At 40.2% G+C, this 27814-nt stretch overlaps 1 protein-coding gene across 1 annotated transcript in view; it reads right to left on the reverse strand.

Moving 5' to 3' along the window:
* tmtopsa (teleost multiple tissue opsin a) overlaps positions 1 to 27814 on the reverse strand; it is a 119626-nt gene that overhangs the window by 79460 nt on the left and 12352 nt on the right. Inside the window, exon 2 of the mRNA XM_039649658.2 lies at positions 24927 to 25255. Coding sequence (XP_039505592.2) covers positions 24927 to 25255 — 329 coding nt within the window. The remainder of the gene's footprint in view (positions 1 to 24926; positions 25256 to 27814) is intronic.

Raw genomic sequence — 27814 nt, forward strand, 5'->3', positions numbered from 1 at the left:
GGGTCTTATCTAGGACCCTTCGAGTCATGATTCGAAAAAAGATTTGTTCATTTTGATGAACGAGTTAGAACGGGAGAGTCACGAACGCTCATCACAGAACAAAGCAAGGCGAGCATTTGTGCTTATAAAACTTAAACTTTTTTATTTATTTTTTAAATGACCGATCGTTTCGCTGGATAAGACCCGTATTCATCGTCTGGTGTCGTTTAAAGCCGTTTGAAGCTGCACTGAAACTCTCATTTGGACCTTGAACCGCTTGGATCCCAATGAAGTCCATTATATGGAGAAAATCCTGGAATGTTTTCATCAAAAACCTTAATTTCTTTTCGACTGAAGAAAGAAAGACGTGGACATCTTGGATGACATGGGGGTGAGTAAATTATCAGCAAAAGTTTTTTTTTTTTTTTTTTTTTTAAGTGAACTACTCCTATATAATTTAGAGATATTTTACTCGTAAAAAAATTCTAGTGGTGCCAATTGTGGCCAACGCGTTTTGGAGAAAAACATTTATTTCATAATGTAAAGTAATCTGAGAGTGGCAGTTCTCCCCATATTAGACATTCTCTGAAACAGCCCATTCTGGCTGACTACATCATGCGTTGTGGTCGTGTCTAGGCCCAGGTCCACCATCTGATCTAGATACGGCCCGGATTTGGCTGACTACAGTAACCCTCAGAATAAAGAGAAAGACTAACATTAGCCTTTCCTAACCTCTCTGTCCTCAGTACTCTCTGTAACGGCGGCAGCCATTTTGTGTGTTTGGGCCCACAGTTTGACACTGCACTCCAGCCTATGAGTTCGCTCTAGAACCCGCTACTGTCCCAGAGCTCAGTCCCGTGTTGGTTCCAGTCCGTGATCTCCCTGTCAGCCCTGATACGACCACGAAGGGCGTCCTTGAACTTCCTGTCTAGATATGACCAGAGAGGTCATCCCTCAACTTCCTGTCTGTCTTGATGCGGCCACGGAGGCCATTATTGAATTATCTGCCAGAGAGGCCGTTTTGAGTTCCTGTGTTTCAGACAAGGAGGCCATGATGAAAGACTGCCTGCCCTTGTTATGGCCACTGAGGCTATAATGAAGTATTTTGTCATCCCAGTTCCGTGTCGTCTGTTTTGTATGGACTTTTATGTTGAAATGCACTCTCTGCTCTCACTGTGTCTCCTTATTTGCAATAGTTTCATGGTTTGCTACCATGATCACCCTTGTTTGTTACCATAGTTATCTTGTTCAGTTCACACTTGTTGTTCATTTTGTCAGTCATTAATTTAGTTGTATGTTTGTGTGAAGCTGTTGTGGTCCCTGAATATGGATGTTGTACCTGTTTCTGGTCTAGAATTTCAGTGTGGTTTATCTTTGTTTGTGTTTGCAAAAAAACGGTTCTGCAATTAGATTCTTGCTGCTCCTCGTCCCTTTGCACATACACAACCATGATGTGACATTGATGTCTCGATGGCTGGTAATTGTTTTGACAATAATTAACAATTTACAGAGATGTTTAACCAATTGATAAAAAGGTCTTCTTCTTATCATAAGGCTTGAACCTCTTTAATACAAACTTTACATCACTCTCAAATAGGGAACCAATAAACCAATAAATTATTGAAACCTGAAAAGGACATTGTGAAGGTTAATTAGAAAAAGCAATCACTAAACTCATGTTTGTGACAACTTGTTTTCAGCCTGGTCGAAAGACTGTAAAATACTACATATGACTTCTGCTGACTATTGGAATAAGCACTATGCATAAATATATTATGAATTCATAATGAAACTCAGCTGTGCATGCACCAATACAAACTCATTAAAAATATTTCACTTCATCAGTCAAACTTCGAAACATATTGTCTATGTGCATATATGGATTCTGTCAACTATTGTATATCAGCCCATCACAAACCTCAGTAGTTAATCGTTTTTACGGTAAAACTCTCCATTCAATTAAATCATTACCATGCTCGTTAAAATCTCATTTCATTTTACAATAAACTAAGATGTGCAGGGTTTTTATTGTGTTTGCTTAATTATTTTACTGACATTAACTTGATCTGTACTGTAACATCCATCACCCACTATGCTCTGCACCTCACATGAGGGGAGAGACTAATGTGCATACAGAAGTAAGATGGGGCACTCTGACACAAATCATTTTCAATGAGAGCGGTAGGTGGAATTTAGAGCAGGCACAATCCCATAAAACTGCTGCGGAAGTGTGATAGATAAGTGGAGTGTGTGTCTGAGAGCTGCAATGCTGCCTACAGATATCGTCTCTCCAGAAAATCCGCAGCTTAATTAGGTTGGCCTAGTAAAAATATATATATATATATACTGTATATATCAGATATAGATAGATGTCGGACGGACGGACAGGTAGATAGATAAAAAGATGGATGGATAGACAGACAGACAGACAGACAGGTAGATAGATGGATGGATGGATGGATGGATGGATGGATGGATGGATGGATAGACAGAGAGACAGGTAGATAGATAGATGGATAGATAGATGGACGGACGGACGGACGGACGGACAGACAGACAGATAGATAGATAGATAGATAGATAAAATATTTGCTGTAAAAAAAATAATAATCAAAGATCTAATTTTCTCACCCACTATACATCATTTTGCAGTTGTTTTACTGTCACAGCCCAGTATATTTAAGCTAGTTTCCTTCCTAAGTCAACTGCCATCTGAATGAAAATAGTTGATGCCTCGCAATACCTCGCAATACCTCACAAGCACACAAAGACATTTGGATTGAACAAATCACAGGAAATTATCTGAGAAATGAAGCCATCAACCCTTATTCCAGCAATTTCTGCAGAACAAACTGAGATGTAAGAGGCGGTATAATTGAATGTAAATTACAGGCATGGGACACTAGCTTTATTGATTAGAAATGTATGAAAGGCCATATGCACCCTGTCAGCAATTGAAAACGTTCCTCAAACTCAAGTTCCTGTCACAACCACTGTCATTGACTCTCAAAAGATGCCATGTACAAAAGGATTTCTCACAGGTGAATTATTTTTATTGCCTCAGTGTGTCAGTCAAAGTTCACACCATATGGGAACACATTATATTTTGATTCAATAAAATGACAGAGAATTGATAAGAAAACCTGCTTTCAAGGATTTTTTTTCCCCTTCCTAAGTGCTCAAAGATTGCATGATGTTATTTTCCATGAACTTTAGTTATGACTGGTCCATTGCATATAATGAAATGCTGATTGCTGAATTTGATAATGTTAGTAGCAATAATGGGGTTTGGGTGTTATTACCATTACATGTATCACTGCTCACACACCTAGAAAGGCTTGTATTCAACATGAGCAAATCTATAAATGAAAACTGTACACCTTTATGCATTTTATGCACAATATGTCAACTTTTTTATCTCTGAGTTAGATTTGTCGCAGAAATACTTTTGTAAAATAGTTTTAGTGACATTCACATTTCTCACATACACTTTAGGGACAGAATTGTTGATAAGCATATGCAAAAACAAACAAAAAAAAAAAAATCTGAAAACTATGGAAGCTTGTTTCCGCCACCGTTGAGTAAAAAAATAATTCTGTAAGTCATAATAATGAGAAACTTTCTCATACTTTATCATATTGAGAAAGTTTCTCATAATAATGACTTAACATCTCATATTAATGAGAAACTTTCTCGTAATAATGACTTCACTTAACATCTTGTAATAATGAGAAACTTTCTCATAATAATGACTTATTTTCTTGCACTTCTATGCATACGCAAAGCAGCGGAACAGAAGGAAGTGCCATGCTAGCGACATCCGCTGGTCAAAGCTGTGTAAATACATCACAGAAATGCATCACACAAACATGGCACGCTCTGCAAAACAGTTGTTTTCATTAAAGACAGTGTGCTCTACGGAGTGCAATCTGTAGTATCATTAAATAACATAAATAAAAACTAAAAATGTCCACGCACGAAAAGGTGAAAGTGGAATGCAGTAGCAGGACGGTGGTTCTCTTACGAGAGGTTCTCTCGTATTGCGTAAGCTAGCTTACGCTATGGGAAAGATTCACCTTTACTGAGATATTTATTTATAATTTTAAAAATTATCCTTAATTTTGTATCCATTGTATCCATTGTCAGTGCAGCAGCTGCAGACCTAGATCGAGCTAACTTGCCAGCTCATTGGTTGCTCTGCGGCAAACTGCAGCAGCCTATAGATGAACTTGAGTGAACTCGCGTCCAATGAGAGGCGCTCGCGCCGTCATGGCATCATAACCTGCCAGAAGGGGCATGTATCGCTTATATACGTGAATGTATATAAGCGAGGTTCGGAGGCTGCTTCCCTGATTTTCATCTCTTCAGCGAAGCTCTTCGCATCTCTGAACTGTGGAAGCCGCGTCGCCGTTTTTGAGGGGCAACTAGCAAGCTAGGACAGCGCTTGAAGAAGCCGACCGCCTTCGCCACCTTCAGCCATCCGTGCGAGCTACCAGCAGGACTAGGGATGGGTATCGTTAAGGTTTTATCGGTATTACTACTCTTACCGATACCGCTTATCGATCCGGTACTTTAACGGTATTCTTATCGGTTCTTTTTGGTGTTTTTTTTTTTTTTTTTAAGAATTAAGAACATACCCAGATAGCAAACTGACATTGAATCAACGTGGAAACGACGTCTCTCATGACATTGAAACAACGTTGATTTTGCTCATCGAATTAACGTTGAACCAACGTCAGACGCGGCATTCTTCAAAGCTAAATGAAAATCGAAAATTGGTTTGCTTTCATAACGTTGAAACAACGCGTCGATTTCAAGTTGATTTTCCGTTAGTTTTGAAAGAATGACGCGTCTGACGTTGGTTCAACGTTAATTCGATGAGCAAAACAATGTCAGATCAACGTTGTTTCGATGTCATATTTCCACGTTGATTCAATGTCAGTTTGCTATCTGGGTAATTAAACTTTATATTTTGAAATGTAAAATAGAAAAAGCAAAACGAAGAAAAATATATTTTTGTTATGCAGCTGTGTGCAGGCTTTTTTTGTTTATACAAAAAGGATGCATAAGAAAAAAACAAGTACAAACACAAGAATACAATTAATCAAAGATACAAATTATATACAAAGTGCTTTAATTTCAGGAAGGTGTACTAACATCTTTTCAGGTAATTGTTTCTATCTGAAAAGAAACCTAGTAATCAAATATAAAATAGCACTGTATAGTTTATCATAGATAGAATAATGCTTATTAAATCTAAAGTTACTCATTCAAAAGCTGTGAGTGATTTTCTCTGGCTTTTGTTGTTTGATTTGCATTAATGGCTGAATCGTCGGCAAGTTTGGGCTATTAGACTGCTGCCCCTTTAAGACCGATTGCAGATCTAATGGGGACTGATGCACCATCATTTTTCTCCCTATTATTTACGTCCATTTAAGACATAATTGTGTTTAAGTGAATAAACTGTGTTTAAGTTAATCTCAGAGCTGGTCATTTTGACATTTTTATGTATATTTGATAGTTAAGGACGCACGAGCCCAAGTATAGGCAGTCCGTTTCGGAGCGCGCACCGCCTTGTGAACAGCGTCTCTTGCGCAGGTTTTTGTGTTTTTAATAGCCATTTTTTGATCTTGCAACAGTAGAAGACAGCATTTTGCAACAATCGCTGATCGTGCTGATTCTGACGGTTACGTTTGGGTTTTAGGAAGAACTGGCAGCGCTCCGCAGTGCTGTGAAGTAAAGGACAGATCGTCTCGTTTTTTTAACGGTTTTATCTCAAATATCTTCTTTTTATAATCTTTGGAAGCCAAAATACAAAATATATTAGAATAATATCCCAGATCTAAAGTGTAACCACGTTGAATGTTAGTTCTGTCCTCATGGTCACTCATTAAGCAGGGCTGTCGTGTTGCGCGCTGTGGCTTTGCGTGAGAGATCGCTCTCTCTCTTCTCTCTCTCTCTCTTCTGAACTGCGAATTGCAAATTTGCATCACAGACTATGATATAGAAATGGCTGGCGAAACATGTTCAAGATAACTTCTTTATAGGAATAATAAATAGTAGCCCAACTTACGTGTATTTACTTAATTTCTCCAGTACCGACAGCAGAACCGATAACGTCCGAGCTTATTATATCAATACAGCGGTCTTTCAAAATTCAGTACCGGGGCCCTATTATATCGATACAGCGGTCTTTCAAAATTCAGTACCGGGGCCCGTTTAATACCGGGTTTCGGTACCCATCCCTAAGCAGGACCCACGCTGGAGTCGAAGAGTAATTAATGCGCCTCCTCGCACAGGCCGTCGACTGCCTCGGGCTCGAGTGGTCACCGCCTTCCGAGTCGGCGCCTAACAGACTCGACGGCTGCTTCCTTCAGAGCCGCCGCAGCACGGTGCCCGTGGCCCGGGCCGCTCCCTTCCAGCCGGAACTCCACGCGGAGGTCACTAAGACTTGGAGCGCGCCTCTCTCAGCCAGGACCCGGTCCCATGTCTCCATCTCACTTTAAACTGTGGACTGCACCGCCGAGAAGGGCTACTCTTCGATCCCCCTGTCAAGGACTCAGTAGCAGCACACCTTTGCCCGCCCTCTGCGAGATGGCGGTGTAAGTCTGTGCTCCCGTCTAAGGCCTGCAGAACTACTTCCGCTTGTATTGGGCGCGCCTATGCCGCCGCCGGCCAAGCCGCATCTGTTCTGCACTCGATGGCCGTCCTGCAGATCCTCCAGGCAGACGTGAGTGGGAAGAGAAAGGCATCTTTCAGAACGAAAGATATAAACCAGTAGGACGTGAGTCCTATGTGAGAGGGAAGAGAAAGGCAGGCACCCGAAGGCTGTTACGGATTTAAAGTCCCCGTGAACCGGAAGTTGCAAACGATTTTTCTCCAGTGCTGTGACGTATTTCCAAGTGAAACGGAATATTGAACAGAGGGCAGGGTTTTACTCTAGCGCTCCTCCTCTCCATCTCTCGCTCATAGCAAACTAACGGTTTGAGGGGAGTGGTTAAGCGTTTCCCCACCCAAACTGTGAAACCTACGTCATCAGAAAAAGAAACCGTTCCAGACCGGAAGTAACTTTTCAGATTTTGATTAAAGATTACTAAGGTAAAACATTTTTTTAATATATATTCACTTGCACGGATTAATGGTTCACCACAAGACTAGTAATATGCGCTAACAAAGTAAATAGGTTCAATTTTGATTTCACGGGGACTTTAAGGAGCGCGACGGATCTTTCCCTTCACGCCACGAAACGTTCCCCATTCACCTCAATCGGGACGTCACTCACAGAACAGCCTGTCACTGCTGTCTGCGAGCCGCCCTGCACAAACACAGTAAGCGCATACACAAAGAAACTGTCTTGTTCCCAAGAAAGACAGCGGCCTCAGAACAATTTTAGATCTCAGATTTTTTTAACAGAGTGCTTGAGAAAAGACCGTTCAAAAGGCTAACAATCAGGAAACTCCCATCACACATGCGCCAGGGGGACTGGTTTATATCTTTCGTTCTGAAAGATGCCTACTTGCAGGTTCAGATAAATCACATCTCCGTCACAGGCCATTCTTGAGATTCGCCTTCGGCGGCCATCCTTCCGTTCGGCCTGTCCTTAGAACCCCGTACTTTTAAGAAGTGCATAGATGCGGTGTTCGCCTAGACATGATTATGCCCCTGATGAGATTGGTACTCCCTTCAGAGCACAGGTCATCTCCCTATCGGCTCTGCCAGCATCCGGTAGCGAATGTGATGCCAATCTCCTCTGCCCAGTTAGAGCACTGAGATTGTACACTGCGCGCTTTGCTTCTTTCAGATGCTCTGGGCAGCTTTTTGTTTTGTTCGAAGGGTGCACTAAAGGTCTCGCAGCCTCGAAACACACACTGTCTAGATGGATAGTGGACGTTATTGCGGCTGCATATGCGTCAAAAGACCTGCCATCCCCATTAGGCATTAGGGATCACTCCACTAGAGGCATGGCCTCCTCGTGGGCATGGTCCAGTGGGATTTCCATTCATGACATATGTGTGACGGTGGCTGGGCTTCCCCTTCCACCTTGGAAGGGCCGTGCAAGCAAAACTATTAGCGGTATTATACGTTACAGCTCTCCTGGTGAGCTGCACTGCTGGGATACATTCCATACAGACCGCCAACGCCACTCTTTTTTTCCTTCCCACGAGGTGCTAATGTATTACACACACTGGCCCGCACTTCTGCCAGCCAGAGTATGTGAGCGGAGTGGAGTGGCAACAATTGTCCCTCCACGCTCCAAGCATTTAATAATCACTCCGCTTCAGCTCCGCTCCGGGTTCACCATTTACCGCTCCCGCTCCACTCCTCGCTCACTGATATCACAAATACCACTCCATGTTCATTCCCCAAGGAAATTCCGAATAAAGTATTTAAGTATGCTTTAAAATCTCACAAAATCTCTCCTCATCATAATACAATAAAAAGGCATATTAAATAAAATAATAATAAAAAACAGCATTAGGAGAATAGTTGCAATGTGGTTTATTGGATTTGGATAGTGTGCAAACTTGTCCTGTGACATGCTATGTTTATTACAGGTTATCAGCATTATAAATTAAATATCATTGCTGCTTTTTGCAGGGCACATTTTGTTTGGAAAGGAGAAAATAACTAAGTTTCATCAGTTATTTATCTACATAAAAAATACATAACCAGCCAGTGTTCAAAACTATCTGCTTGCCGTAGCTCGATTCAAAGCAGTAAGCTTGTAAAAATGTCTTTAATTCCAGTGGTGCTGGTGGATTTCCGCTTGAGATTCAAGCATGTCTATGTGTCATTACGTCACATCTGTACACATAAAGAAGGAGTCTCGGCTAGTAGACTATATTGTGTGTGAGGATGTTGGAGGTGGAGATTTATGGCCTTAGTCAGAACCAGAACAAAAGTGGATGTTTCTTACTAGTTCAGATGACCTTTCCGGTGAAAATTATTATGTTGGTCATACTTCCAAAAATAATAATCTGTGATTCTGAATTCCAGTATCCACACCGGCTGCGACTGAAAGCCGCACACTCTTCTCAAACACTGTGTTCATCCGCACTGTGCCGTGTCGAGGGTGTTGAAGTACAAATCACGTAAAGTTGATAATTCCGCAAATGACTGCAATTGCAGATTTCGAACAGAGATGGCGACAAAGAGGAAAAACACTGCAGGCTTTAACATTTAAGAAAATTTCAGAAAATTTTGAAAATTGAAATAGTCTGGCGAGTTGTGCCATGGGTTGTCACATTCGTGGAATGGACCTGCTGCATCTTCATCCATGGTTTCATATCTGACCATGGAGTTGACTTTGGCGGAAAGCTGAAGGTGATTGCTGGCGACTGCTGGATTGCTGGATTGCTGGTGACAACAACAAACAACAAATTGAGGGTTTCTGAGATTTTTCTTTTTTTCCTTTTTTTTTTTAGAAGTAACGGGTACTCACGGTTATGGACAGAAATAGTGGAGTAAGTAAGTAGTGGAGTAAAGCGTACAATATTTGCCTCTCAAATGTATTTGAGTAAAGTCATGAGTACTCCCCAAAAATTATACTCGAGTAAAGTACAGATCCCTCAAAATTGTACTGTACTCAAGTAAATGTACTCCGTTACTGTCTGGCTCTGGCATTAAAGTACTGATTAATAATAGTTAACTACATGTAAACTTACTATAGGTTTAGGGTAGGATTAGGATTTGATTGAGTGTTGGTTGCATGCAATTGTACATAATTTACATGTAACATTTGTAACAAGTAAACGGTCAAATTAAGTGGTACTGGTTTTGGATTAGGGCTACTTGTAATTATGCATAATTTACTGTTATTATAGAAAGTACATGTAGCAACGTGTAACTACATTACCTTAAAATAAAGCAATATATCTAACACAGGGGTTCTCAACTCCAGTCCTCGCGACCCACTACTCTGCATATTGTGTATGTCTCCCTTACTTAACGAACCTGATTCAGATCCTCAGCTCATTAGAATAGACTCTACCCCTGGATCACAATTCGCTTACTTATACTACACCCTAAAAGTATGTACTCTATTTGTGAAGAAAAAGTACGTGTGTACCAAAAAAGTAGGCAAGCTTTGGGACATACTATCACGTCATCTTTAACGGACAGCTCTGTCGCGTGCTGCGTGCATCCTGTCACCATAAACTACCCTGTCAATCATATCGTCACAGTTAAAGGAACACTCCGACTTTTTGGGACTTTAGCCTATTCACCTTACCCCCCAGAGTTAGATAAGTCCATACATACCTTTTTCATCTCCGTGCGTGCTATAAGTCTGTTTGACGCACCCACCGCTAGCCTAGCTTAGCACAAAGACTCGATGTGACTGGTTGCAGCTTTCATACTGATCCAAATGAGTGGCAAAATAACGCAAACGCTTTCCTATTTATGTTGTGATTTGTATAGTCACATAATGTACAAATAACAAAGTCAAATGAGACACAGACATCTTTTAACCGTATAAAACCTGGGAACTATTCTCTTAAGGCGAAGCACTGCTACTTTGACGGCGTAATAACCACATCACCGGAGACACGCCGTGGTGAGGAGCGGAGAGTTCGCTCGGTGTTTGGGTAATAGAGTCAGCAATTTATAAATAGTAAAAGCGTAGTTTAGAGTCATGGGTTTTCGCTCTATTGTAAATAGCTGCGACTGTAAACAGGGGAGGTAACCATGTTTCACAGAATTCCAACTAAAAACGCTGACTGGATGAAGAAATGGCTAACTTACTCTGGATATTTATCCAAACACACCTAAGATTATCAAGGGACATTATGTTTGCTCGGTACATTTCAATGAGGACGACTATTTTGAAAAAATGGAATTTGCCACACGGACCATAATGTGCTGAAGGATACGGCCATCCCATCGATAGCACAGACAGGACAAGTGGATCACCTGCGGCTGAGGTAAGTGTTCCGTTATGTTTTTAGATGACCTACTGTAACAGTGCCTTTAGCCAGATCTAATGTAACGTTAGTGACACTATTATATGATTAGGGTATGAATATGTTTTTATCTTGATGCGGTGCGGACGCGCTTGGGGAAAAAAAACGAGCGCGTTGAACTTGCACCCTGCGCGCGGCGCACCTAGTAGCCTAAATTTGAAATAACCATGGAAATAACGAACTTGAGCGTGCAAAAGGGTAGGATAGGCTGTGAGTTCATTGTGCAAAAACAATTTGTGCTATTACTTTCCCCTTATTCTATCCTATAGTAATGCAATACTGTATATTATATAGGCAAATGTATTTACTGTTGAATACATTTGGTTCAGCTAATAAATTGCATTTAAAATATATTGATTCCTGTAATAATAATTATTTATTCATGATATTTATAAATCTGGGTGCGTTTTTGGTTGGAAATCAATGAAACATGGTACTGTATTACCTGGTCTCCCCTGTTTATTGTCACAGCTCATACAATAAAGCAAATACCCATGATAAACTATGCTTTTCTATCTAACGTTAGTAATTGCTGACTCTTTATTCCAACGCTGAGCGAAGCGAACTCTCTGCTCCTCGTCACGGTGCGTCTCAGGTGATTGTTATCACTCTGCCCAAGTAGCAGTGCTTCCCCTTCAGAAAATATAGTATTTATACAGTTAAAAGATGTCTGTGTCTCATATGGCCTTGATATTTGCACACTCTGTGACTATACAAACCACAACATGTAAATAGGAAAACGTTTGCGTTATTTTGTCACTCATTTGGATTAGTATGAAAGCTGCAACCATTCACATCCAGTCTTTGTGCTAAGCTAGGCTAGCGGTGGGTGCGTCAAACAGACTTATAGCACACACAGAGATGAAAAAGGTATGTATGGACTTATCTAACTCTGGGGGGTAAGGTGAATAGGCTAAAGTCCCAAAAAGTCGGAGTGTTCCTTTAAAATCCTCCATTCAATCTAATTTGACTCCCTACCGTATCGGAGCACGTTAATCTGCCAGTCATGGATCTTTCATGTGTATACTTTCCTCGTGTTTTGCAATTTGAATATAATGATGCATTTAAAAAGTAAAGGCTAAACGTATCCTTACAAAAGTTCACAATGCTGCTGCAGATGCAATATAATGTGGAGAACATTGAATAAATTCATTTTCATCAGGTCAGATAGTGTTAATTAATCACTCAAACCTCTTTATCTAAACCTCTCAACATAACCGCGGGACTTGCGGGACTCTGTAGTTTTTTTTAACACTTTTTACTCGTTATTTGTAGTTCTAACCGAATCCTCGTTCAACGCGCAAAGGGTTGTGGGCAATATCAGCCGTTAGAGTGTGCATCGATCTACACTTCTACAAACGTGTATAAAGTTAAAAATTTAGCAAATTATCATTCAGAAATGTTTAGTAAGAGCCGTGTGTGGTGAGGTTCTGTTTGCCTCACTTCATCGCGGCTTTCTCGGCCTGTTTCTGCCTCAAACTGATACTGTAGTATCGACACCATTATTTATTGAGAGGCTCTGGACCAGAACGCAGGCACATTTCGCTCGTAAAGGTAATGGGCGTTAACCTTCTGGACAATCATAACCTTCAGTGACAGTTTCGCCAATCACCACACACCAGCCCAAACCAACCAATCTGAGCCCACTGCCTGTTTCTGAGGGAATGGTTTCATACTCATGGCTTGCTAATGACACCAAGTGCAGACAATCTGCCAGGTACAATTTATACTAATATAAGGATACTATGTTCCCCAGGTCTGAATAATATACACGCACACATACTGCACTTCACTGCAAATCATAGTAGGTTTAATCTCAGCATCCAATCCACAAGGTGCTAAGTAATCTGAGTTCCACAGGAGGCTAATTACACGCTGCTTTTGACAATCATAGTGAACGTAACCTTATGTAAGGGAAGCCTGAGAGAGCCACTTCCTGAGCTTACAAACATCTAGTACATGGTCATACTTAGAACTCCAGTAACATTACCTGTAGTTCATAGCTGATTAAATCCAATCAAAAATCACATCATGAAAATCATTGTAGAGTTTTCCAGTGGAGAATTACCAGCAGGAGCGATTGTTTCCTTTTCTCTTTACACACTACGCTTTTTTTCTCTCCTTTTCTCCCCTGTAGGTTGGAGCGTTAGTCCTGAGGCTGTAAAACACGAGTGGATTTGTATCTGTGTGCGAGGAGCCTGCGCCCAAGGCAATGAGCTAGCCAGGATGTAACCTCCACACAGCTGCAGCAGGCCTGATAATGTCCAAACTGGTCCGTCCAATGTCTCTGTAGGCCCACTAACACATCCAGCACCCGAGGCCAAACTCTTAGTTCTGTCATGTCCTACACTGTGCTGTCTCAAAGTACTGCTGAATCACACCAATGCAGGCCCTGTTGGTGATGCAACCCAGACTAGTGAGGAACCATGCACCAGTACAATTGCTTTTTAATTAGAAATTATATCTACACATCCCCAGCTTCTTCTGACAAGCAGCGCATGCCTCCAGTCCAGACCCCTGTGTTCTGATACATTGGTACCCGTAATAGTTATGGTAAGACACTATGGTACACGTAATAGTGTTGTGTGCTATAAAACAAGTGATTTAGGATAGTGATATTGGTGGTGGCTCGTGTTTTCTGAGCATTTTTACTATCACATTATGGTGAGCAGCATGATGGATATAGGACATTCTTTCATTCTCTTGTTATGCAAACGTACAGTTTGTACAATAAGTGGCCCTCACTTTGACAGCTGTCACACCATGACACACTTGACTGACCTTTTCATACTGGAAATGACATCAATCATCTATCAAGAGTTTCTGTTCATATTAAATGTGCTTTGGGTCATTTCAGCCATTTTGTTGATTTCAACCATACCTTTACTTTGCTGTCAAAATATTACAAACAGCAAATTCAAAAACCATCCTGACTCTATTTTGCTCTCTACAGGGCAATGAGCTGTCACAGAGCAGAAATATGTGGGATTTTTCCAGCACACCAATCAAATTATTGTAAGTTAAATAGTCAAATTCAAAACTACAGTAAATTGTTGTTTGAAGACATGTGTTGATGTTGTATAGGGATCAGAACGTTAGCCGCTAGTACACAAACATACAGCATTGTAGATTACTGCAAATGCTGTCAAAAATGTCAAGTTGATGGTTTAGAAAGCATGCTTAAACAGCTGCTAGATCATAACTCTCAGTGTAAAATATGCTCAAAAACAGTAATCAAAGGAAAAGTCAACACAGAGAATGTATGACAGAACTGAATAAATATGTAAATATTAACAGTACAAGTAGCATGCAAATATTTATTCATCAGTCATCCAAGATCATCTCCAGAAAAGTTACGAATGAAAAGATTTTTCCTGAGTCTGTTTACCATTAACAAAATGTATATTTGATACTAAAAAAATGACATTTAGGCCAAACTTAACATACTGATGAGCCAAAACATAATGAGCAGTCACAGGTGAAGCGAATACCGTTGATCATCTCCTAACAAGGCAGGCCACATATTATGGTCTGAGGAGATTAGTTGCAAATAAAAACGGTTCTCGTAATCAATGTGGTGGATGCAGGAGAAAAGGCAGGAATAAAGATGTGACTTTCACAAGGGCCAATTTGTTATGGCAAGGTGACTGGGTCTAGAGTAGCTTGTGGGTTGATCCCAGTCAGCAGTAGTGAGTGGTCCGATGAGAAACAAACAACTAAGTGTTGAGCGCTTAATGGTCATTGATGCATGAGGGCAACGAAGGCTATCCTGTCCGGTCCAAGGTCATGCAAAATTGTGATAATGGTTATGGGAAGAAATTGTCACAACACAGTGCATCGTATTTTGCACATGTAACCTTCCTAAATAATGTTGTTTAAGCCGGTACACCCCTTCGTGACAATGGTTATCCCTGCTGGAAATGGTCTCTTTCCACAGGATAATGCACACTGCCACACTGCATACATTGTTCACAAATGGTTTGAGGAACATGAGGTTTTAAACAAGTTCAAGGTGTTGCCCTGGCCTCCAAATTCCCCAGAGTGGGATGTGCTGGACCAACAATTTTGATCCATGGCAGCTCCACCTTGCAACCTACAGGACTTGATGGATCTACTGCTAATGATTTGGTACCAGACACAACAGGACACCGAGCCCGTTCTCATCCCAAAGCGCCATATAAGACGCTTTTGCAAAAGCGTAAATATCCAACGCACATGGCACCCTTTAACGTAAAATGAGACGCAGATATATTTGGGCAGAGGCGCCCCCTAGTGGTCTAACCCTTACCCTACACCATACCTAAACTTAACCATTAACCGAAGCGTCTCATTAGACGTTAAAGGGTGCCATGTGCGTTGGATATTTACGCTTTTGCAAAAGCGTCCTATATGGCGCTTTGGGATGAGAACGCGTTGGGACACCAGGGCCAGATGAACGCACATTTGTGAACACAGCATTAAAAGTGCCATGGCCAAGATGCAGACTGTTTGAAATGATCCTGTTGCCAATAATTGTAATGTAGCAAGGAGTATAACAACTGCTGGAATGGAATGTGAACGCTGAGTCAGAGATTCGCTGTCATCTTTGATTTCTTCCAGTAACTATAATATTGCGTAGCTGCTTAATCTGTAACGATTAATGATTTAGTTTTCACTCAACTGAAAAAGATTCTTGTAGCAAAAATGCCTTAGCCAATGTCTTCGTCTTGCTCGCATTACTGCTGGCATTTCACCAGGAGGCATATGCCAGGAAACCCGATTCCTAAGTTACACCTGCTTTTAAGAGGCAGACAATTTTCAGCACAAAATAGAGGCGCGCTTTCACCGGCTTTTTCTGTATATAATGCAGAATATATAATTAGTAGGGGTGGGAATCTCTAGGCACCTCACGATTCAATTACGATTCAGAGGGCTGCAATTCGTTGCTAAAGTGATTATAGATTATCTGAATCTTTTTGTGTGTATGTGTGTGACTATAAATACCTTGCTTTAAAAGTGCAAAGACATTGCAAAAAACCAACATGAAAATAAATAGTCATGTTTCTGAAATATTTTAGATTTATTCTACAAAGCTTACAACTAGTGTGGCTCTTGTCCAGCTCCTTTCTCCCTTCAACTTCAGAAGCCAAAATATTTCCACAAGTCAGCTTTTAACGAGGAGGGTGTTTGGATTTGGCACTCAGCCATCGTGTCTCTGTTATGTACACGCCACAGACGGTCCGGCCACTGCACTTTTCGCGCTTCAGAGTTCCGACTTTCACGTTCCGTCATTTTTATAAATATATATATATATTTTTTTATTTTTTTTTTAAATTGATATTTGACATTTGTGAATCGATTCAGAATCGTTCACGTCCGCATCACAATGCATCTAAGTATCGATTTTTTCCCCCACCCCTAATAATTTGGTGGAATTTACGCTTCAGAAAGCATGTCTGAAACCAGCCTGCCTTTGAGAACACAGAAAGACAAAACACACATAAATGTCAGACTTGCCTTGCTTAGGTTTTGTGCTGTAAATACATCGTTTGAGGTTCTTTTCCACATAATTTATTGACATCTCCATCATGTCACTAGACTAACTCCCGACACCGCTTAGGTTTTTTTTTTTTAGGCGGCCATTCCTGCCCGCAACAAAGTTCAACCCGCACACTCCCGTGAGATTTGCGTTGGGTCCTGTGGGATTAACTTTCATCAAAGTTAGTTAATTATTAAAGTTAGTTAGTAAATGTCTCACATCAGGAGTAGTTCCAATGATTTTTAAATATGCTATTGTACAGCCCCCATTTCAAAATGAACAAATCTTTTTACGAGTCAATTCGTTAATTTCGTTCGTTGAATGAGCCAAATGACACTAAAAAAGATTCGTTCATTTTGATAAATGAGTTCGAACAGGAAAGTCACGAACGTGCATCACAGAACAGAGCAAGGCGACCATTTGAGCTTATGAAACTTAAACTTTATTTTATTTATTTTTTAAATAAGCGATAGTTTCGTTTGATTAGACCCTTATTCATCGTCTGGAATCATTTAAAGCCCTTTGAACAGTTTGCAGTTTGCTTTGAAACTGTCTTTTGGACCTTGAACCGTTTGGTTATCAGTGCATTATATGGAGAAAAATCCTGGAATGTTTTCATCAAAAAAACTTAATTTCTTTCGACCGAAGAAAGAATGACATGGATATCTTGGATGACATGTGGGTGAGTAAATTATCAGCAAAAGTTTAAAAAAAAAAATAAACTACTCCTTTAATTTGATGCAAGGTAGCCAGGCTGTCCTTCCATGGCTCCGCAAGTTCAGCTACTAAGATGGTAGCTGATCTTGCTCCTGGAAATTAGGACCAGATCCAGACGGAGTGAGGTCACTGCAATGCCTTGTGGGAAGACAAGCCAAATTCCCAGGTCCACTTGCATCTCCCAATTCAAAAGCTTGCTGTAGAATAGTTGGCGGGTGCTTGGCAGTTTCCTTTACCATGGGAGTATGGTTGCATTCATGCTGGAAGTTGATGATTTTTGGAGACTGTGGTGCCAGGTGGTTGTTGGCTTTGACCCTCTGCAGATCCACCCATTTGGCGACTTCTGTCGTGTCTCCACCTGACTTCTGTCGTGACTTCTGTCGTGGAGACACGACTTCAGTGTCGTGTCTCTACCTGTATCGATCATCTTCTAGTGCTGTGGGGCATGCCATCAAGATATAATTTAGTGTACATAGCACTGCTCCACAGTGCTTGCATGATGGATCTTCTTACTTGCCCCAGATCTTTAAATTACTTGGGGTTGGCAAGAGGTCAGCCACAGCATGTAGCAAGAAAGTCTGCTTGCCTTGTTCGGTTTCCCAGAGTTCCGTCCAGGACAGTGATCGCTTGAGTGCCTGATCCCACTGCATGCACTGCCCCTGAGAGGCCAGCCCTACCGCTTTCACACACCAGTGTTCTTCTTCAGCCTCTCGGACCCTCTGCACCACAAGCTCTCTCTTGCCTTTGGTGTTGGCCTTGCTCCGCCTCTTGGTGTTGTAATGTCCAAGTACCATGCAAGCCTTGGCAGACCGCTCCGACAATCTGCTTCTTGGGGCTTCCACTTCCTGCCACACCTGATAGACTTGCTAGTGTATTTTCCCATCCTTTGACAGGAGCAGCATGCTCTTGTCTTGGTGGCCTTGTATTCTTCAGCTACTGATGAAAAGGGCAAGCGGAGCTTGGGAGGTCTTGCTTTGCAGGTTCACTGAGCTAAAGGAAGGGGGAACACCCAGCCATTTCTGCACAAATTTACTGCACATCTTCTCCATTGCTTCCCCTTTTGTCATAGGAATGTCGTACAGCTGGAATGGACCAGTCTGGGTATAATGCCATACTGAAAGCACCATACCTTGTACCTCCCAAGCAACTGGCTGGTGTCAATTGCCTTAAGCCAGATGTTCAGTTGGACTTTGGGACTTTGAGACTGCCGATGTCCTTCAGGGAGTGGTCATAGTTGTTTTTTTTCCAAGACATCTGATCCCTTGGTCTTGGATTTATTGGGATCTCTGAGCCTTGGATGCTAAAGGACTTTCTCGTCAACTGTCCATTGTGGATACTGAGGTTCCTGGATTTCTCCAGTTTAAATTGCATCCATGCCCATGTCATCATCTTTTCCAGTGCACTTAGGATCCACTGTGTTCCTTGAATTGCTGGGGTCATCACAGTCACATCGTCCATGAAAGCCCGGCAATCAGGGTGTCTTGTTCCATCATCTGCCTTAGGACCTCTACACTACTGTACATCTCTCCTGCTTTCAGAAGAAGATTCATGGCAGCCATGAACAGGAACACTGAAATAGTGCATCCTGCCATGATGCCCTTCTCCAGCCTTTGCCATTTGGTGGTGAATTTTCCCACTGTAAACCTAATTTTCAGTGAATCCATGTGTTCTTGGTAGTGTTCCAATGCCCTTTTGATCAGCTGATGAGGTACAATCGGGTAGGCTTTAGCAAGATCTAGCCAGACGACAGCGAGTGTGATTTTATTACTCTTTGCTTCTTTTATGATCTGCCTGATCGCTGATGTATGTTCCAGGCATCCAGAATATCCTGGAACTCCTCCTTTTTGACCATTGGGGTTGATGCACTCATTGTTGAGAAGATACGATGTAAGCCTTTTAGCAACAATGGACCAGAATATTTTCCCCTCGACGTCCAATAAGGAGATCTCTCGGAAATCTTCGAGTCCTGTAGAGTTCTGTCCTTTAGGTACAAAGTAGCCCTCACCGAGTGTCCAGAGCTTAGGTACCTGAATTTTTTCCAAAGTGTCTGTAAGAGCATGGCTAGCCTCTTCAGGAACTGGACAGATGTAGTTTGTAGTTTAAATAGTCTAAAAATCTTATTTGAACATACAACCAGAGGGCACTCCTCCCTGGTCTTTTGCCATTTTATCATGAACTACATTTCGCATAAACCTTTGCCTGGATTCATTATCATGTGATTTCACTCTTTGTGAAGTCTTGCTACTCTCACACTGCATTACTGAGTGCACTCTCCTGTTTCCCTTGTTATGGTTTATGTTTATGGTCTTGATCCCATTTCTTTGACTGTCACTATTTGCCTTGATATTAAGCCTTTGCCAGTTACATGAATCATGATTTTGGATTGCCCCAATAAAACTGCATTTGGATATTCATAGCAGTTTGTGATAATCAGTGATTTAGAGCTTGTATTTCAAATGCCTGTTAGAAGCAGCAATACATAGCTGAGAGTTATTCCATCTGCTTAAGATGTAAACATACAGTACATCTGTCAAGATGTAAAAGTTATAAGGATATATAAAACTGAAGAGAAGCCACATTTCCCCTTCAAGAAGAAGGAAAGTGAGAAACAAAACAAGAGTGAACCCACACAGTTTTTCTACTTGGGTTTCAGAGCACAAACATCAACAGCAGCCAGCTGACCTCTCTAATCAAAGTACGAAGTGTATTTTCACATTTCTCTCACACATCAAACACAGCATTCTGAGTGCATTCAACAATTCTTGTGAATTTAACATAAACAGCTAGCACATACAAGCAAAACAAGTTGCATCCAAACTTATAGTGATCAACAAACTCCAAACTAATGACAAGATTTTCCCTGAATTTGGCAAATAGTCTAATTTTGGGACTATAAAATACGTAATTCAGAGCATCTTATTCCAGGAGTAACAGCTGTCCTGAGCTCATAACATATCTTCAGGACTTCCACTTCCAACTTCTTCCATAAGGAATTATTCATCCGTGAAAAGCCAGAGAAAGGATTGGTCATCTAATTTAAAGCAGATTCATTGATTTTACTCTCACTGCATCATACAGTCAAAAGAAGATCCCTTTATTAAATCGGGAATTCAACACCATTAGCTAGTTTGATTTATTAGTGTGCTCTCTGCAACAAGGGAGCACACTGCAGTATTTGTCAAGAGAGTCCAGATGTATGTAAATTAGCTAAATAAAAAGATAAAATATCCAAGGAATGCTACTGCAGTATTTGTCTAGAGAGTCCAGATGTATGTAAATTAGCTAAATAAATAGATAAAATATCCAAGGAGTGCTACTTTTGCCTGTAACTACAGGAATCTTGAGCTGTTATTCATGCATGTGCTTTGTGAAGTCAGACCGTCTTCATCTGTGAAAGAACGACACTAGCGATTATGATGCAATAGTAAAGAGAATGCTAATACAGTATCAACAGAAGCTTTCACTAAATTGGACAAGCCACTTAAAAGATTCTACAAAGTGACAACTATTGAGTGCAGAAAAAGAGCCAAAGAAAGACAGAGAGACTGAACAAAAATATATATTGAGTTTTCCTTCGACTTTTCCAGTTGGATAAGTAAACTTGTGGGATGGCTTGAAAACAAATTTATATTCAAGTAAATACAGCAGAACATAAAAGATAAATAAAAAAATCTGTCACAGTTAGGCTGACCCAATGTTCTTAGACACTTGTTCAACTTATTTCACAATAAGTAAACTAAGTAAACTACGATAAAACCTGTTGGAAAGCATATTTTGCAGCGATTTTTGTGTGAGCATATCAGTGAACACCCCAGACCACTCGGTGAGTTTCACGTCTTTGTAAATTAAAGTTTTATGCGTTTTAATGAATGATTGTTCGAGTGCACCTATGCTTTCATTATAAAGGTGGGGGGGTGCTAACACAGAATCCAAAAATTCTTGTGACAGGAGCATCTGTCTAAAAAACAATCTTAACCATTCTATTTCATCAGGGACGATCTTAAAACAGGGCTTTAATTGTAAAATACCGAACTTGTCCTTTAAGCACAAAGCTAAATCTGAACTGTGGTGTACCGCTGAGACTCGGGTGCTTCGGCAAGCTTGTAGAAAAGCTGAACGTAAATATAAAAAGGACAATCTCCACATTTCACATCAGTTATTTAAAGATAGCTTACTGGCTTATCAGAGAGCCGCCAAATCGGGCTGGGGTGGTCCCTGCTTATTTGAAAGTGGCAACTGTCCTACCTCTCTTAAAGAAGCCTTCACTTGATCCGTCGATCTTGAAAAATTATCGTCCTATCTCTGTTTTACCTTTTATTTCCAAGGTTTTGGAAAAGATTGTGTTCTTTCAACTTCAATCCTTCCTGGCCGCAAATTCTCTCTTTGGTCATTTTCAATCTGGTTTTAAAACTGCACATAGAACTGAAACAGCCCTTCTGAGAGTGTTAAATGACATTTATTTGTCAACTGACACAGGTAGCTCTGTGGTCCTTGCTCTTTTAGATCTTTCATCTGCTTTCGACACCGTTAATCATTCAGTTTTAATTAATAGACTGCAATCTTGGGTGGGACAGTGCTAAAATGGTTCCAGTCATTTTTATCTGATAGGAAATTTGTGGTTAGGACAGGTGAATTTTTATCTTCTCCTGCTCCTCTCCCATGTGGCCTTCCTCAAGGCTCGATTTTGGCCCCCTCTCTGTTTTCTTTATATATGCTCCCTCTGGGATCTATTTTTAGAAAACATGGGGTGTCGTATCATCTTTACGCCGATGATACCCAAATCTCTTTACCTCTCAGGAAAAATGATCGGTTGGCCATGTCTGCTCTCTCCTCTTGTCTAGATCAGCGGTTCTCAAACTGGGGGCCGTGGCCCCCTGGGGGGCCACTACATGGCGCTAGGGGGGCCGCAAAGAAATTCTAGAATAATTATTTAAAAAAATTATTTTACCTGTATGTAAGTTTGGATTGTCCTATGTGAAATCTGCATTGCATGATTTCTTTTATATTGTAAAACTTGTATAAAATTGTATGTCTTCTATATTGAAAAAGTATTTCTTTAAGTAGAGTAGAATTTTTTTTTGTTTCTTGCTAAAAAAACAGATTGCTGTTCAAATTTTCAAACCAAACTTGAGCCATGTCATTTACTACCTTAAAATGTAAGAAGTTTAATGCACTTTTTTACAATCAGCAAATTAATTTTTCAGTGTTCATCTTTTACTATGAACATCACAAATGTTCAGTATTCAATACTTTTGTTGCACTTTTCAGACAATATTACTGTTAACTGTCAAAACCATTTTTTATAAAAAAATTGTTATATTTAATGAAATGTACAATTTAACTAATTTTGTATATTCAAAGACATAAAGCTAAAAACAGAACTGTTGTTCCAGCATTGTACAAATTCATTTGTTTTTGGTACAATCTAAAATTTGTAAGTAAAATTGTACGTTTGAGGATGTTTTCGTTATGAGTTTTCTTTTGGGGGGCCACAAAAGGATTCACCCTACACAAGGGGGCCTCCTCCTGAAAAAGTTTGAGAACCACTGGTCTAGATGAGGTTAAATCCTGGTTATCTCAAAAAAATTTATCCTAAAATAATGATAAAACTGAAGTAATTGTTTTTGGCCCTTCTGAAAATTCGACTACATTTAACCTTGATCTGGGGCCACTATCGGCTTTTAGGTCCTCGCAGGCACGGAATCTGGATGTTATCCTGGATGACTCTTTAAAATTCGATAAACAAATTTCTTCAGTAATTGGGTCCAGTTTTCATCAGCTCCGTCTACTTTCAAAAATTAAACATTTCCTTGATGATAAGACCTTGGAAATGGCAGTGCATGCGTTTATTACGTCCCGTCTAGACTACTGCAATTCGTTATACTGTGGCATTTCTAAGGCCCAAATTGCCCGTCTCCAGTTAGTGCAAAATGCTGCCTCAAGATTTCTTTTGAAAAAGAAGAAAAGGGATCACGTCACTCCACTATTAAAGACCCTGCATTGGCTGCCAGTGCAATTTAGAATTCATTTTAAAATTCTTCTGTTTGTTTTTAAATCCTTGCACTCTCAAGCACCTAGCTACCTTTCTGACCTGCTGCATCAGTATATCCCCTCTAGAAGCTTAAGATCTGGAGATCAGAATCTTCTTCTAATTCCACATTCGAGACTTAAATGCAGAGGTGACCGTGCCTTCTCAGTAATCGGTCGATCGATCTTTTAAAAACCCATTTGTTTTCTCTGGCATATTAGGCATTTTAGGATTGTTTATTTGTTCTCTGGAAATCTGACGGAACAGTCACTGCCTGCTTGAGAGTGGACTGTGCTCACTTGATTTTTATCTTTATTTTTATGTAATTATATGTTATTCTTTTTCTTCCTTTGTTTCTTTTGTTGTGAACCACTTTGGTCAGTCTGCGACTGTGTTAAATGTGCTATATAACTAAAGTAAACTTGAACTTGAAACTTGTAAAGTGAAGCATTTTGACCTGGGATTTCCACTTGGGTGTCAATGATTTCATTGTGACATTTGTTTTATCAGGGTCTATTCCTGCTGTTGGAAGACAAGCTTCCTGTGGAGTTCAACTTCAACCTTCTCCAACACACCTGTCTGGAAGCTTCTAATAGGTCCTGTCTCAATACCCACACTTGGGGTCTTGGCCACTTGAGAGCGCATGCAAGCATCGGGAAGTAAATGCGCAAGACTGCCTCAGGTCTGAAAAATGCCAAAGCTCAGTTCCCTTAATGCACTCTAAATCCACGCTTCATGTTTGCTGAAAAAGGCGAATGCATTAATTTATAATAAGTTGTTTTACTACTTTTACCAGCAGTTAAAATCCATGTGTCACACTATTATCTTTCCCTCTGTGGGCCAGTGATCGGTACGCACACAATTTGCATATAATTTCTTCAGAGTGATTTTCATTCCAGTGAAATCATAAATAAAGGCAACCAAATGAGATTATGCATATATGCTTAATATTATAAGCATATATATATATATATATATATATATATATATATATATATATATATATATATATATATATATATATATACACACACACACACATATATATATATATATACTGTATATATATATATATATATATATATATATATATATATATATATATATAAATTTATGGCAGAAAGTAGCTTTAGTGGAAACCAATATTCCAAGTAAACTGAAACCATGAAAAAACTTTCAATGAAAAAATGAAAAACAGAAAGGTATTTAATCTTCCCATCTGCTGTATCTTTTAAAATGTTTCCATTTGACATCAAACTGGCACACTTTTACGAAACTGGTTACAAGACTTGCAACAACTAAAGCCATTTGCACCATTTTTTTTAATCCATTTTGGAGACATTGTTGAGTACTGATGCAAAAAAAAAAAAATCCAAAGCAATTCAACCACTGTGATACGTCATATGGACCACTTTTATGGTGCTTTTATGGTGTTGTGTTTTTCATAGCTTGATTGATGCAAAAAGATATGTTGAGCAAGAAGATTTTGGGGTAAACTTTTCCTTTAGGGGTCTTGGCTGGCATCCACAACTGGAAAGTTATTGAGATCCCCTACCAGCATTGTGCCCTTCCACAAGGAACATAACCCCAGGTGGACTATAAGCAGCTGCTAAATAACAAACAACCTAACCTTAATCAAATACTGAAATCCTAAGGACAAATGCATACAAGTTTAGCAGAAAAACTGATTAAAAAAACAATGACAGTGGAGAGTCTCACTCACCTGTTTAATGGCATGCAGCAGCTTACCATAGCAGAAAATAATGACCAGGAAGGGGATAATCAGGCAAAAAATGAAGAGGCAGATGATGTAAGAAATGTTATTGGCGGTCTTGGTTGTCCAGTCTACAGAGCAGGTGGTTCCAGGGCCTTCTGGGCCATAGCGGCTCCAACCAAATAGAGGGGGCAGAGTCCAGATTAAAGAGTAAACCCAGGACATCACCACCCCACAGGCCACCTTCCTGTAGTTGGTGGCATCAGCTTCTGTGGAGCCCATCATTGTGAAGTAGCGTTCATATGATAGCACTGCCAGGGAGATAAGTGACACAATGCCTAGAGAGAGAGAAAAAAAGATATTTCAATAATGTTATAATTTGATCTAGGTTTAAATAGTCGAATGTGACATTCCATTACCAACAGACTGCTGCACATTAAGTTCAATTTTAAGTATTTTTCAGCAGACATTTAAGACATTTAGAAGAGCAGAACTCGTGTCTTAATATTAATGTCTTAATATTAATTCAAGACCGGCACTGACTGATAAAACGCAGATCAAAAAGTATTTTGGCAAGAGTGCAGTTGAGTTGCCTGATAAGTAAGGCTTTGGTTCTTTATAGCTTGTAGCAATCCACAGGTCAGTACTTAAAGCTTGAAGTGTGTAATTTATGTGCCACTCTATGAATTACAAAACTGTATGACATTTAAAATTCCCAAGTTCCTGTTTTCGGTCTTCCACTGGTGTTTTGAGAGCACCACAGAGCCCAAGCACTTACTTGTCAAGGGAATCAATTCAAGTCTCTGAGATTCAACTTTACCTCTTACTGATTTTCAGTAAGAAAATCAGACTATTTTCTTGGTACTTCGTGTACAAATCTTTAAATACTGACTATAAGTTTCCAGTCTATAACAAACTGGCAACCAGTGTAAGGAATGTAGAATTTGTTTGATATGATTCTGTTTTTTATTTTATTTTATTTTTTGCACCCGTCAAAGCCTAGCTGCCGCATTTTGTACTAATTGTGCCATTGAAGATGAGCCTTGAAAAAAGAAATGCATGTATTACTTTTTATTTTTTTTAATTTTATGTATAGTAGTCTTGGCTGAAAAAAAGCAGGATTTCACTACTAAATTTATTTGTCTCTCAAATTTCAAAGATTCATTAAATACTACACCCAAATTTCTCACCCATGGCTTCACACAAGAAGACAGACCACCAAAATCTGCTTCAGGAAGGGTGGAGGAGTCGGAGGGTCTACTCAAATAAAATAATTTCCGTTTTGCTCTAATTAAAATTCAGAAGGTTTGAAGACAACCAGGTCTTTACTTCAATCAAACAGGCAATAAGAGTTTCCAGACTATTTGACGAGCGTTTTAAGGGCAGATAAATTTGAGTGTCATTCATGTAAAAATGGAATGACAACCTGTGTTTTCTAATAATAAAACCTAGTAGAAGCATCTATATAGAAAAGAGAATGGGAGCCAAAATAGACCCTTGAGGAACCCCACACCATAACTGTTGTGATGTAAGTCTGTGTTCACGTATTTTCATGTTTAGCGGTTCCCTTTTGTGTTTATTCATCTCCCCAGGTGTTTCAGATTAGACACGCCCCCTTGTTATCTTGTTTAGCTTGTTTGCCCTTGTATTTTAGTTCAGTCCTTGTGAGTTCTTGCCGTTGTTACAGTGAAGTTGGTTGTGCTGTTCCTGAGTCCTGTTTCCAAGTCTTTGTATAAATTTGAGTTTGTTTAAATAAAGTAAGCTGCATTTGGATTCTGCTTCCTCCTTGCTTCAGCCACTTCCTCTACTTAACAATAACACAGCCTTATAGAGGTATATTCTCCAATCTTCACGGAGAAGCTTCTGTTAGTAAAATAAGATATACACCAGTCCAATGCACTGCATTGGTAATGCCTGTGCACTATCCAATCAGGTAATACCAAAAAAAAGCCACAGGTCTCTCTGTGCACAAGCTTGCTTTTAGGGAACACCAAAAGGTCTACTCAAAGTCACTTACAAAGGCACGGTCTCATTTCTACTCAAACGTCATCAAGAATAGTCCCGGAAATTCCAAACAACTTTTCTCTACCATAAATCATCTGCTCAAACCACAAACCCCCTCACTTATAGAAACTACAGAAGAACACTGTAATGATTTTCTGGACTTTTTCAAAACAAAAATAGACTCAATTCATTCTACCTTTCCTGGATCCTCAACACTCCCCGAGCCCCTGCACTGCTTCCCAGAAATCACACAGCAAGAGGTTGAGAAGATAATCAAAAGGATGAAATCTACCACCTGTTCCCTCGATCCTTTTCCAGCATCTCTACTGAAAATAAACATATCTGTCCTAAGCCCTCTTATCACCACTGTGATAAATGACTCCCTCCGGTCCGGCAGAGTTCCACCTGTCCTAAAAACCGCCATGATCAGACCACTTCTCGATCCAGATGTTTTTGCAAATTACAGGCCCATTTCCAATCTCCCATTCCTCTCCAAAGTACTGGAAAAGGCTGTTGCCGCCCATCTAAATGAACATCTTAAACACAACAATCTTTTCGAAATATTCCAGTCTGGTTTCCGCCATGCCCATAGCACGGAAACAGCCCTGGTAAGAGTCACAAACGACCTACGAATGACAGCTGATGCGGGTTCACCATCACTCCTCATACTACTCGACCTGTCGGCAGCTTTTGATACAGTTGACCATGGCATACTCCTAAATCGTCTACACCAAACCACTGGAATTACTGACACTGCTCTTAACTGGTTTAAATCATACCTCACTAACAGAACAGAGTACATTTCACTTGGAAGTGCTAGGTCCCGGCAACACACAGTCACCTGCGGGGTCCCCCAGGGGTCAGTTCTTGGCCCTATCCTCTTCATCACTTAC

This window comes from Pimephales promelas, chromosome 5 (assembly GCF_988280905.1).
Source record: "Pimephales promelas chromosome 5, fPimPro1.hap1.1, whole genome shotgun sequence".
In the NCBI taxonomy this organism is placed as follows: Eukaryota; Metazoa; Chordata; class Actinopteri; order Cypriniformes; family Leuciscidae; genus Pimephales; species Pimephales promelas.